The sequence below is a fragment of the Cucumis sativus genome, chromosome 7, assembly GCF_000004075.3.
Source record: "Cucumis sativus cultivar 9930 chromosome 7, Cucumber_9930_V3, whole genome shotgun sequence".
In the NCBI taxonomy this organism is placed as follows: Eukaryota; Viridiplantae; Streptophyta; class Magnoliopsida; order Cucurbitales; family Cucurbitaceae; genus Cucumis; species Cucumis sativus.
The window spans coordinates 11,924,081-11,938,125 of NC_026661.2; the positions used below are offsets into that span (position 1 = coordinate 11,924,081).

A 14,045-nucleotide genomic window follows, 5' to 3' on the forward strand; every position below is an offset into this window, starting at 1 on the left:
TGCTCTAAACTCCAATTTCATAAAATACTCTCTTTCTTAATTCTTTTTAAAATTTATTATCTATTTTTATAGCTATTTCTAAATCTAAGTCAACGTTTTTCAATTTATATATAATTATGTGTCCTCTAACCACAATTTAGCTAATATTTCAATATTTATGGACGTGTAGATGAAAGGTAAGTTAAATAAGTTGGAAAAGATCTATTAAATTTTTAAAAATATTTACTAGCTATACCAAAATTTCTATGAAATCACAATTTCTCTCTAAATTATGCAATTTTGAAAAGAAAAAATCAAAATATAACCACTTTCAGATTCTACAAGGATCGTTACAAACTTAGAAATCATATATATATATTGTTCTATTTGAAAAAAAATACCTTTTTATATATATATTTACTGAAAGAAACTTATCTTACAGCTTCATCGCCCAAACACAGACAATAGCTACACCCTCCAATGCCTCCATAGCTCAACTTGTGTTTGATTTTCCAAGTTACCGAACCAAACCTAAGCCATTCATCATGTCCAACACGGAGGACATGACTTCTGAAAGACTACAACAGAAAATATTATATTCAGATGTAGAAGTTATTGTTTTTCTTGCACCTGTGTATCAATGGAATGGATTCCTCTGAACTCTCGTTATTAGCCAGCCAATGAATTTTAAAAGGAACCAAGGACCTTGCCCATTCATTTTTTCCTTTTTTTTTTTATAATGTTTTTTCTCTTTTCATTGTATAGTATATAGGTGAAGGAAAAATTAAACTCCATCCATCACTCAAAACCCCCACTACTCAAAAGCTCTCCATTCCTCACCCTCCAACTCCACCACTATTAATTCCTCTTCTTCTCAACCCCACTTTTACTATCCTACGCTAAACTCAAACAACAAGATCATGTCTAAATTCTTCTTTCTTTTTCTTACCCTCTTCCTCCCTGCTTTAGTCTCCGGCGTGGGGGCGTCATGTAGCTGTGATAAATCCGATGGGGGTGGTGCCGTCGCCACAAAAGAAGCAATGAAATACAAGGTGGGTTCTATTGGGTCGGTGCTGGTGGCTGGTGCTGCAGGGGTGAGCCTTCCTTTGGTGGGGAAGAAGATTCGGTGTCTGAGGCCAGAAAATGACATATTTTTCATGATAAAGGCTTTTGCTGCAGGGGTCATTTTGAGCACTGGGTTCATCCACATACTGCCCGATGCCTTTCAAGACTTGACCTCCCCCTGTCTGGGCCAAAATCCTTGGGGAGATTTCCCATTTGCGGGTTTCATCGCAATGGCCGCCTCCATCGCCACCTTGATGGTGGACACATTTGCAACCAGTTTTTACCAGAGACGCCACTTCAGTAAAACCAAGCAGGTAATTGCTGACCAGGAAACAGGCAATGACCATGCCGGCCACGTGCATGTTCACACTCACGCCACACATGGCCACGCTCATGGATCCGCCCCTACTCCCACCGGAGAATTGAGCCTCGCTGACTTGATCCGCTACCGGATTATATCTCAGGTATATATAATTAGATATTCACTTCTTTTGGCATGAGAAAAAGAAAATATATAATTATATATTGAACTTTAGATGGATTTTTTCAGGTGTTGGAATTGGGAATTGTGGTTCATTCGGTGATAATTGGTATTTCTCTTGGTGCATCGGTGAGCCCTGCCACCATTAAGCCACTGCTGGTAGCTCTGTCTTTCCACCAATTTTTTGAGGGCATGGGACTCGGTGGCTGCATTTCCCAGGTAAATTCAAACTAGAATCATATGAATGACAGGAAACAAAATATTGAGAAATCATGAAACTTCTAATTTTAAAAATGGATAGTAAATAAACAAGTTGAGTAAAGCTCATTTTGTGCACTCCTTCAATTGGGTTCAATCATTTAAAGAAAAGAAAATTGGTTAGTATAATTATTTGTTAATAGAAGAATTAAATGGATGGCATATGATCCCCTCCTCGAAAAAATGGGAAATGGGTGGTGAATACTATGTCCGTATTCCCATTAAGTGACATTATAGGTTTTTAAATGTTGAAGAATATTTGTTCAACAAAAAAAATAAATTGTTGAGGAATATCAAATGTCACCATCTTTATCTGTTTATTTAATGAAAAAAAAAAACAGAACAAAGTTTTGAATTTTGTACCTTAGAGCTGTGTCAAAATTCACTTGATTTCTTGAATAATAAGAACTTAAATTTGAAAAGTTTTTAAAATATTCTTAAGCTTGAGTACAAATTAGATTAGTTCTTAATCATAATAGTTAACTATCTTTTTATATCAATAAATAAAAAAATAAACTATCTCGTTACATAAGTATAAATACTTGTGGGTTATTATAGTCTTAGATTATTATAGTTTGATTATAATAATTTATATTTGGGATGTAGATTATAATAATATGTATTTAGTGCGTAGACTATTTTAGTTTGATAAGAACATAGTAAGTTTACGGTAGAAAAAAATAAATGAACGATAAATGTTAAATAGTAAAGTTGTATCAAATAGTAAATACGGTACAAATTAAGAGAGTGTTGACATAATATTTACAGCAGCTAAATAAAGACTTTTAAATAGTAATTAGCATGGTAAAAGATGATTATTATAGTATGGGATAATCTTTGCCGGCTCCTTAAAGGTGTTTGGATATCCACGATCGCATTAGAATGGAATGTAATTTAATAAAAGATTTCATGTTTTGATAGAGCGTTTTGAGCCTAAATTTTTATTAAAATTTCATTTCCTTTCGAGAGTTTTCAATTAAGCCCTATTTTCATCGTTTTTGTCCTTTACAATCGTATTTTTTGTCCCGCTCTCAATTCAACCCATATTTCAATGCCTCTCTAATTTTCAAAAATTCTGATTAAATTTCAGTTATATGAAACACCCTCTTAATTAACCTTTCAAAACAAAGTAAAATCGTGTTTGATTTTTTATTTACACCTATATTTGTATGCATGACAAATGATTAGTTACATCCTAACCACCCTGCTTTCTCTTTCTTTACTAACCTTTGATGTCTTTGGTTCTTTTTCAACTCAATGCGTATAGCTTTAAAGAAATTAACTACAAAGGTTTTAAAAAATTTCATAAAAAGTTAGTACGTAATAGGGTTTTACTCTAGCAGTTCGTGAATTTTTCAAAGAATTAGTTACAGTTTGGAAACAAATAGACAAATTTGAAGGGGTTTTCATTTCACTATAGCAAGTTGAGAAAGCAATTGGGAATAGGAATGAGTTTTAATTAAGGGACGCATGGCATGCAGGCACAATTTAGGTGGCGATCGGCGGCAGCAATGGCGACATTTTTCTCACTGACAGCGCCTGTGGGAATTGCTGTGGGAATCGGAATCTCAGGAGCTTATAGAGACAACAGCCGGACGGCTCTGATCGTTGAAGGAAGCATGAACTCAGCATCCGCAGGGATATTGATTTACATGGCTCTTGTCGACCTTCTTGCTGCTGATTTCATGAACCCAAGGATGCAAAACAATTTGGGTCTTCAATTAGGAGCTAATATCTCTTTGCTTCTAGGAGCTGCTTGCATGTCTGTGTTGGCCAAATGGGCTTAGATCCACTTTTCCTCTCTTTTCAACTCAACTCAGTTTTGATACCGCAGGACTCTTCGCTCCCACTTCAGTACCTAACTGGCTTAGCCACTAGCCATCAAAACCAATTTAATGTTTCATACCATTGAAATCGAATGGAAGCATACATTAAAGTTATTTTTGGATCATATGGCAAAAACCATTTTAACCATTTCAAATCACATCAAACATGTTTTTAGAGTTGTGTTCAATTGCAATGTCCAAATGAATTGCTCTTTGATCCTAATCTAAGATATGGAAAATTGCAAAATATACTTGTATTATTTTGGCTACATCTTACTCTTATTACAATGTGGTTTTAAATTCTATTTCAGGTTTTGAAAAAACAACACATATATGTAACGCTCTACTCCCCGTCTTTGGGTAGTGTGATAGGCTGTTTTCAAATTTATTGGCATTTTCATTTTTTTTTAATATGCTATTTTTCATGTAGCAAAAGTATTTTACAATTTTGTTTGATCGTTTTGAACCATTTTTCCCCCTTTGGTTCTATATATTGAGGTAAACTTCTACTAGCGATTTTTTCACGGTTTTTTCTTTCACTACTAATTTATTAGTACTAATTAGCATGGGCATCTCCGTAATCTTGTGATCTTGATTCCCTCCTATATGATTCATGTATATCATAATTTTTTAATGTAGGAGTGAGAATTTGAACCCGAGACCTACATACAGACGCCAGTTGAGCTAAACTCAATCTAGTCAACTTCTACAATTTCTATAAATTTTAAAAACTCTAAATTACAAACTTTTAATTCAAATCATTAAAGTTGAACACAATTACTAATTTAATTTTGATACAACCACTTATTTAAATCTAGTTATGATTACCACAGTTAACTTTTTTTGTATTATTGATGAATATAAAGTAATAATTGGAAAAAAATAGTAAAGATTTAAAAATATTATTGATAAATAAGGTACGTGTTTTCTGAGCCAGTTAATGAGGGTATGAATTTCATGCTTCGTGAAAAAAGTTTTTTCTTGATGGGACAATGAACATTAAGATATCATTCTTTTATGGGCCTTACCCATGATTTTATCCTAAACCCAAAATTATAAATTTTTTTGTTGATGGATAATGTCCATAAAGATATCATTTTTCTTGATAGATCTTGCCCATGATCAGGAAACCCTAGACCCATCAGGAAAATTCTAAACCCATAAAGAAATCCAAAACAAAAATATTAATTTTTTTCAATGATGGTCATTGCAAATCAAGAAAAATTCTTCCCTGGATGGTCCTCCCATAAAAAAAATGACCTAACTAACTTGATGGACATTGTCAGTCAACTAGTATATTATCCTCGATGTTTATTGTCTGTTGAGAAATAGTTTTCTTGACATTCGTGGACCATCAACAAAACTAAGGGAACATTGTCCATCAAGGAAATCAAGAATCCACATTTTTTACGTTTCTTTGTATTTCTTCAACAAAATAAAGAGACTTTTCTTGACGTACATGACCGTCAAGATAAACATTGTATCAAGAAATTTGTGTGCATCAAGAAAGACCATATTTATAGTAGTGATTAATTAACTTAAAGTGAGACATAATTTGTATTCAACAATATATTAAACATCAATCAACATTTCAACTATATCAACAATATATGATCTAACAACAAACAAACATTTTAAAAGTGTACAGTAGTTTGAACCTTTGTTTATTTCAATTGAGATGAAAAAAAAATCGACAACCAACAACCAAAAATCTGTGATTGAACGTGCAACCGTCGACAAACATAAGTGGCGAGGGAGATGAAGTAGTGGTTGGCGGCAGATGGTGTGAAGCAAGTGTTGTTGTTTCAAGCAAGATGTTTGGGGGAGGGGTTTGTTGCTTTCAAAGAAGAAGTTGTTCGTTTTTTTTTTCTTCTTCTAATTCTAAGTGTATCGTTTTTAATTTAAATGTATTAAGGAGTATCAAGTGTACATCAATAGTGTGTCAAAGTTATATACCAAGTGTATCAAGAGGTATTGAGTGTATCAAGGTTCTAGGTGTATCCATACATTTTTTACATGCCATGTTTAAAATCGTGAGTTAGGCTGATTTTTTCTATTTTAGAAAGACTAAAAGGTTTGGGCTACGTGTTAGCCTGAGCAGTAAGGGAAATATTCCATTAGCCTCGATATTATTGTGCTTATTTGACACACCTAAATTGTGTGTATTTAGTCTTACATTTATAGTTGTTTTTATAAGATTTAACGTGTTTGCTCGCGTATTTCAGGATATTTGATTGATATTGTGTGTTGAAAGCTAAAAAAATCAAATTGAGCCAAAAACAAGGTTGAAATCGTCAATAAATTAAAAGAAAAATGGGAGGGGGTATCCTAAAACAAGGCATGCGCGACTCTAGGTAGGTAGTTTTGGCAAGCTCGTGTTGGCCAACTTCGTTTCCCCTTTTTATTTGGATGCTCTTCAACACTGATCAAGACACAAAATTCAACACATAACTCTAACCTAAAAGAGTGAGTTTATGCCTTAAAAAGTGAGAGGGTTTAAGAATTACTTTGGAGGTCATTTGAGGTCTCGAGGTGATGATCCAGAGGAGATTGACAAATTCCATCAAGAGAGGAGATTGACGAATTCCATCAAAGTATAAGCTTCACCAGCGTGTTAAGAGAATTTGCTCAATTTCTTCTTGCCCTAAAATAAGAGAATTCGCTCAATTTCTTCTTAAGGTCTATAAATTTACTCAATTTCTTCTTGTCCTGAAATAATAGAATTTGATTTTCAATTAATTCTCTTAATTCAAAAATACCTCAACCTTTACTCAAAAATTGCAAAATCACAAATATAAAGGGCCTAAAATGATACTTTGAATTGGCTCGCTCGTGACATGGGCAACAGAGGCAACACACACTTGCTGACATGTCCATCGGGGTACCTGGCCGCATGTTAACCTTGTATGGGGCCTTTTCGCCTGCCCCATAACCGTCTTAGGCCTTATCACGTGCTGGCCTTGTTGCGCCCACATGGCTTGTCTAGCTCTGGCGCTCGCCTCACATGCCGTTTGGCTATGTGTTGTTTCATCCAAATGCATACACTAACCCATTTTACCTCTTTTGAATGCACTCTCCACGCTCAGCTTCCCTGATCTCGACCAACACTCGACTGCACAACTTCTCAATCTAGATATCCTGTGTAGTTCAAAAATAAACTCAACCTCTAAGCTCATAACTCAAAATTCACTAGTTAAAATGAAAAACTTCCTTCTACAAAGTCTCTTAAATTCCTCTTAAATACCTTACCTCAAAAGTTTAGCTTCAAATTCCAAGTATTTCATTTGTGACTTCAAATCTTTGAAGAGTGCTCTGGAGTCACTCGAGAAGTGACCTTTGATGATAAACTTCTACAATTGAAACCCTTCTTGATAACTTTTCTGTCTGGTAGCCCTAACCCTTAAAATTCACTCATAAACAGTTCTTTTGGGACTAAAATGAGAGAAATTACACGAGCAAAAAGAGAGCAATCGTCCTCTAATGTTACCTTTATATAGTGATTTGTGCATGACTCTTGGGTGACACCTTATGTTTACAAAAATTTGAGTCTTTATATGTCTAGACATCTATTTTCCACTTCACCGAACACCCTTGAACACTTAAGACACATTTGAACAACTAGATCTCAACCAACACATCCTTGGTCGCATGGCTAACAACTTGCCTGCATGGTACTCAATGACTTAGCCTCATATCTCATGCATGCCTCATGATGCCTAGCTAGCCTTAACGCAAAGGGGTTCTTTGCTACAACATGTGTTCATGCCTTCACCCTGTCGTTTAAAGGTTCTTGAATCCCCTTTTGGCTATATATGCTTGTCTTGGCCCTACACTCTCTTGTTGCCTATTATGTTTGGCTATCTAACATCACATCTTTGGAGGTTCACATGCCTATTACTTGGTTGCATAGCTCAATATGCTAGCCAAGCAACGCATTGTCAACTCCAATTCTCTTCTTCCTCCTTTTGGCTGCCTTGCTTTCTATCACTAGCCAAAGTTTTTTTTTTTTTTTTTTGCCTCTTTTGGCCGCCTATCTTCAACCCTCAAATCTCCAACACTTAGGCAAATTTTCCATCAACATTTTCTTCAAAGCTACCATAGAAATAATAGCAACAACAAAACACAACTTATCTTTCTATACACCCTAGGAAATCAAAGGGTAAGAAGATTTAGGGTTTAGAGGGAATAACTCAAATGAGATAGATGCCTTCAAGAAAGCCTTACAACTGAATTTAAACTTAAGAAATATTTCTTACTCTTCTTAGGAAAGGTCAAACAACATAATCTCTCTTTCTCAATGAAAAATTATGTTTTGAATTTACTTAAAAACTGAAATGCTTGATTTGTAAACATGTTGAAACTTCCATTGAGATGAATCACAAGTGAACGGTTCAACAAGATCAAACTCCAACCAACAAGGAGAGGTATCAAAGATTAATTAGGAGACTAATATACTTATTCCATTCACAACCGGTATAGCATATGCAGTAAGTATTGTAAGACAATTCATGCATGCACCAAGTGAAGATCATATGGAAGCTTTTCATTGAATCGATACCCCGTAATTCTCATGAGTAAAGGTCTATTCTTTGCAAAAAAAAAAAAAAAAAAATAGAGTCTAGGAAATCAAGGGATACATCGGTGCTAATTGGGCTTGAAGTCATACCGGGTGGAAAGTCTACATCATGATGTTTTTACATTTGTTGGAAGTAATTTAATTACATAGCGAAGCAAGAAACAAAAGGTTGTAGTAGGATTGAGTGTAGTGGCAAAATTTTGTGAAATGACACAAGGTAATTGTGAGTTGTTATGGATAAAACGAAGTTTACATGATCTTTGTACATGTCAGTTAAAATGATGACAGATCCAAAAAATTATTGACGCATGGTTTTATATTCTAATAAAAAAAATGTAATGAGTTAACTTAGACCTGGGTCTAAAAGGGGCTATGTGAGATAATTTTACCGCTAAACGAGCTTCTATATATTGGTATTATTTCAATTTTTTATATATAAAAGAACATAAAGTTGAGGGGGCTTTGCCTCTTTTGGCCGCCTATAGTATATACTAAATGGATCGTAAGTCAAAATCTATAGTATTATTATGTGAAAATATAAGGCAACCAATATAGCTATTGTAAATAACCCTATTCAGCAAGACCAAACGCCAAGCACATGGATGTTGATAGACACGTCATCAAAGATCACAATGCTAAAATTAGTCTTCCATTTGCCACATCAAAGGATCAACTTGCCGATGATCTAACAAGGGTTGTTTCTGGGAAAGGTGTTTCAAAGCTTGCTGGACAAGTTGAGAATGATCAACGCTTCTTCACCAACTTTGAGGGCGAGAGTTGGTGTGAGCAGCAAGAGAAATATTCTATTATTAATTATTTCCAAAATTGTGTAAATCTTCAACCATATTATTCCGAAAATTGTGTAAATATTTTGTTTAATTTACTTTTTCTTTAAGTAATTTTCTTATGTTAATGAATCTTCTATATATATCCATCTGTATGTATATATACATATATATTGTAACAGAAGAAATTTTTGTTCATTACGACTTCATATTAGAAATTTATTTTGTCCATTTTGAAACTCACTCTTAAGATATTTAATATTAATTTATTGATTTTTATCTTAACACCTAGGTGGTTAATTCGATTTAGTTTTGGAATTGGAAATACTAACGTACTTATGTAATAATTAGACAAAAGACCAAAGAAATATATATAGTTCAAATGACGTAACTACACATTTTCAAATAGAAAGTCAAAAGTTAGGAGTCATTCACTTGCAAATTGTTGAACAAGATAAAACAAAAACAAACTTGTATTTTAAATATAGCAATGTTTATTGAGGATAGGGAGAATGATTGTATCATTGCAATGGTAAGAATGGAGGAGGAGGGCGAGACATAATTAAAGATGGTTAGGAGCTTATTGAATATTTATTGATCGAGGAATGGAATCATCATCTTTTTTATTCATAAACATTTTGATTTTGCAGTATACGCTGCCTAACTTAGAACTTGACAGAGAGAGTGGAAGGAGAGGGTGGAGTAGAGATCAAGCAAGAAACACACACATAGCCAGGTACCCTTTTGTTCCATTGGTGAAGCAAGCATATATGCCAAATTTCGACATGCAAATATATTATTTTCAGCAATACAAACTTAGTTAATTATATACTTATACCAATACCAAGACCAGTCCTCAAAACCCCAACAAAAAAGCAGGAGAAAAAGAAGAGAAAACTTCCATCTCTAATCTAAGATGTACCCAGTTGGCCCTTTCCATATCTTCATTTGTACACATAACTAAGCAAAGTGTCTCTTCACAACTAAAAAAACAATCCAAAGAATCCCTCTTTTTCTGCCACTTGTACACTTTTTTTTGCACTCCCTCTCCCTTTATTTAATTCCATCCCATTATTTCTCATGCAGTCCCTTGTTTTGTTTTGCTTTGCTCGGCTCTGCTCTGTTCTGCTCTGTTCTGTTCTTCCATGCACACTAATTAAACTCACCTGCGGCTGATTTAAGTAAGTTCTAGTTGAGAGGCTAAACATCATCAAAACCTCATGGATCTTACCAGACTCTGCCTTCTTCTTTTCTTTATATCCACTTGTGCAACCCATTTCTTCCCTCAATGTGGTAAGTTTTCTACTTTTTCTGGATTAATCTACATCATTACTCAGTCTGTATGAGTTAATCCTTCCAAAACCAACGGCGAATTGGCAGAATTGTTGTTTATTTTTAGGTATACATTATTCGAAAATGTGCGCGTAGGTCCCTGATGAAGTCACATCATGATTATTGGCTAGACATCCACTGAGAAAGATAAGATTAAAGTTAGGAGATAGGAGCCCATGCAAGTGCCCTCTGCCTGGGTTATGTGTAGTCAAAACCAAATTTATTTTAGTGCCATTCTTAGCAGAGAAGTAACCCCCCAGATTGAAACAGTTAGAATCATATTTATCAATTTTTAATCATATTATAAATATTAAACATTAAATTTGAGTAATTAAAATATGATTTTAAATATCACAAAAATAAATTTAACAATTTTAAAATTAATCCTCAATGATTTGTGTTTGTCGTACATTTACGTGCTTTGGTCTTGCATTTCAAAATTGTAATGGTTATTATTATTATTTTTCATTTGGGTCCATGTGGCAGCTGACGAATAATTTGGTATTGTTGCAGATGGTAGGAGTGTTCATAGAAAGTCAAAGAAACTCCAACTGGCGAAATACTTAGATGTAATTGGTCGAAAGGTGAGCCACGTGGATGGAGCGACGAATTCCCAGCCTTACGTGAGCTCACCATTCACTCTACCGCCATTCGATTCACTGCCGGACAACGCGCCACCTTACTGCTCCTATCCCCCAATTACTCCTCAGCCTCCTTCTTCGCCCTTCACCTACATTTCATCGCCGCCGCCACCTTTTTATTATCTCCCACCTCCTACCCCAACCTACGGCTTTCCTCCGTCTCCACCCAGCCTCACCCCACCTTACTATTACGAGCCCAGCCCTCCAAGCTACGTTCCGAGCCGGCCACCCTCTCCGACGGTGTTCGTGCCGAGCCCACCCGTGTTCCAACCACCAGTGATTTACCCTCCACCGAGCGTACCACCACCTCCCCACTCCGCACCTAATATAGCCCTGTGGTGCGTGGCCAAGCCCTCTGTGCCGGACCCAATCATTCAAGAGGCCATGAACTATGCCTGCGGGACGGTGGCGGATTGCGATTCTATTCTCCCTAGCGGACCCTGTTTTATGCCCAACACGCTCATAGCCCACGCTTCCTACGCCTTCAATAGTTATTGGCAGCGAACCAAGGTGGGCGGTGGCACTTGCGAATTTGGTGGTACTGCCATGCTTGTCACCGTCGATCCTAGTATGTTTCCTTCTATTTTTCTCTTCTTTTTTCCTTTATCATTATTCTTTATATTTGAATCCTGCTTTTTACTTTCAAATTTTAACTTTCATTCACTTCCTACCTTACAAATACCATTTCTTCGTTTTGGTCCTACTCTCAAGTATTATGCTCATTACTTATAATCAAAATGGATTTATACAAATTTATCAATTCACCCCTAATATGTCAAATCTAACTAACTTCAATCTAATTGATACAACAATTCTATTGAATTATAAAATTTTGTTATACTTGAAAACATCTTTCAAATAATATACAAAAAAAAAAAAAATGTTTTTAGTCGTTTGAGGTTAGTATCATTTTTTATTTATGAAATTTCAAAAGGAATACTCTACTCACTCCTTCTAAATGGTTCATCTAGTAATTAACCAATGAAAATTTGGCTTGGTAAATTTTAATTAAAATAATAAATATTATTAAAAAAAAAATCTAGCGTTTTTCTTTTTTTTCCCATTTAACTCCGTTCATCAACCCATAATTTGAAATGATTTCCATCCCTCATTATTTGGATGGCAAAAGAAAAAAAAAAAAAAGAACCGTCATAAATAGAGCATAATATGTCAAATCCTATATAGTATATATTTATTCAAAATATTAAAGTAACATTTTCTAAAAAGTTACAAAATAGCATAATATGGCAAATCCTATCCTCCAAATAAGTTGTCATTTTATCTTTACTCATTGTTTTCTCATCATATTTTTTCTATAACTTTCTTTTTTCTAAATAAACTTTTAGATTTAGTAAAAATATTATTAATCTTTTAACCATATAAATTGAAGTAGAGTTTTTTTTTTTAAAAAAATTCTAAAATCATGTATTTTTCTTTTCTTTTAATATATATATTTGTTCCCAACCCATATTTTAGCTTAAATTATATGGAATGAGTATAGATTTTTTTTTAAAATGCGTTGGAGATGGTTATTATTATTTTTATTTTTTTAACTTCATAAGTTTGCTGTTTTTTTTATATATAAAAAACAATTCTAAATAAAATATTTTTTTCTAAAAATTGTCCCTAACCAATTTGTTAGTTTAGATTATATAGATTTTATTTTATTTTTTTACTTTAGCGTGTTCGAGTTTGTTATAATTTTTTTAAAAATCTTAAATTATATCAACTCATTTGGATTAAACTTTAGAAGAAAATATTTTTTTAAAAAACTCATTGAAATATTTAAACTCCATCAATTAAAACTTCAATTTCTTTAAAATAATTAACTTTTAAAATTTAGTATTCCAAATCCACGGAAAAAAAACTAATGCAGTGGATAGTGATAATGCACATACTTTTAATATAAAAAATTACAATATTTTAAGGAAGTGGATTAGGTAGGTGTAGCTAATCAAAACTACTCTTCATTCAATTAAAAGTTTATATATTATTGGCTCGGTCATGTTTCCTTAAATTTGAGGTGTTGCATCCAAATGAAAAGGATCTTAAAGATATGAAAGTATAATTAAAAAAAAAAAAGTTAGTGATTCGATTATAAAAACTCAAAAGTTAAAAGTGTGCTTAGGTTGGACTAAAGCTAAGTCTATATTGAACATTGCATACAGATTTTAATTTTTTTAAAATATTCTTTTTTAACCCGACACTTAAAAGATATATTCCAAACACGTTTTTAGAAAATATATATTTTTAACTATTAATGTCTATTCAGATATATATGTTATGATTTTAGTATATTTATAAATATTATCAACATTTTGGGTTGCAATCAACCATTTTTGGTAGTGAATTAATATAAGAAATTTGCTTGTGTTGATGTGGAACAATGACAGGTTATGATGGGTGCCATTTCACATACACGTAGACATTACGATGGAAAATGGAATTGTTAATCCACTTTTGAAGATACGTGAGAATTCAAAGTTGTACAGAGTATAGGATTAGAACAAATCACTCATCATTTTTCCCCACTTTTTTCTTTTTCTTTTTTTACAAAATAATCATTTGGTTGGAATAAATTAATAAGTAGATTAGATATAATCATATATATGTTTCATAGTTTATTTTAATAATTTTGTTATTTTTTATTTTGGAACTTTTTTTTAATAAATGTTGGATAATTTTGTAAAGTGTTGGGACAGATACTTTTTTGTATTGATTATCATCTCATAATATATCCTTTAGAAACAATTCTTTTGTAAAAATAGATTGAAAGTATGAGTAGGTAATTGGTACTCTAAATTCATACTATTTTCATGGTTTTGGGCCTCCGAAGTGGGAAAGAGAAAGCCTATGGGAAAATAGCAATTCATTCATGGATGACATTGTTTCAAGAACGTATTCTAAACTTTCAAAAGTTTCTTCAATATCTTTTGCCTATTAAAAAGTTCTAAAAATATCTTGTCAAAATTAGAGAAGTACCTTATTTCAAAATTTCATTCAACTTTGAAAGGATGCATTGATACTCTTAGCATTTTCAATAATTCTTTTTTTTTAAAAAAAATGCTCAAATACAACAAATTGCCAACCAAAAGCATGCCC

The 14,045-nt window shown here is 33.4% G+C and overlaps 2 protein-coding genes across 2 annotated transcripts; both read left to right on the top strand.

The window, feature by feature from the left end:
* Positions 1 to 434: 434 nt before the first annotated feature.
* Positions 435 to 3,856, top strand: LOC101216720 (zinc transporter 1). The gene is made up of 3 exons (XM_004139793.3): positions 435 to 1,508; positions 1,595 to 1,744; positions 3,265 to 3,856. The coding sequence occupies exons 1-3, from the start codon at positions 900 to 902 to the stop codon at positions 3,568 to 3,570; spliced, it is 1,065 nt and encodes a 354-aa protein (XP_004139841.1). The 5' UTR covers positions 435 to 899; the 3' UTR covers positions 3,571 to 3,856.
* Positions 3,857 to 9,586: 5,730 nt separating this feature from the next.
* LOC101214150 (extensin-2) lies at positions 9,587 to 13,754 on the top strand. The gene is made up of 3 exons (XM_011660747.2): positions 9,587 to 10,263; positions 10,816 to 11,511; positions 13,337 to 13,754. The coding sequence occupies exons 1-3, from the start codon at positions 10,191 to 10,193 to the stop codon at positions 13,366 to 13,368; spliced, it is 801 nt and encodes a 266-aa protein (XP_011659049.1). The 5' UTR covers positions 9,587 to 10,190; the 3' UTR covers positions 13,369 to 13,754.
* The last annotated feature ends 291 nt before the right edge of the window (positions 13,755 to 14,045 follow it).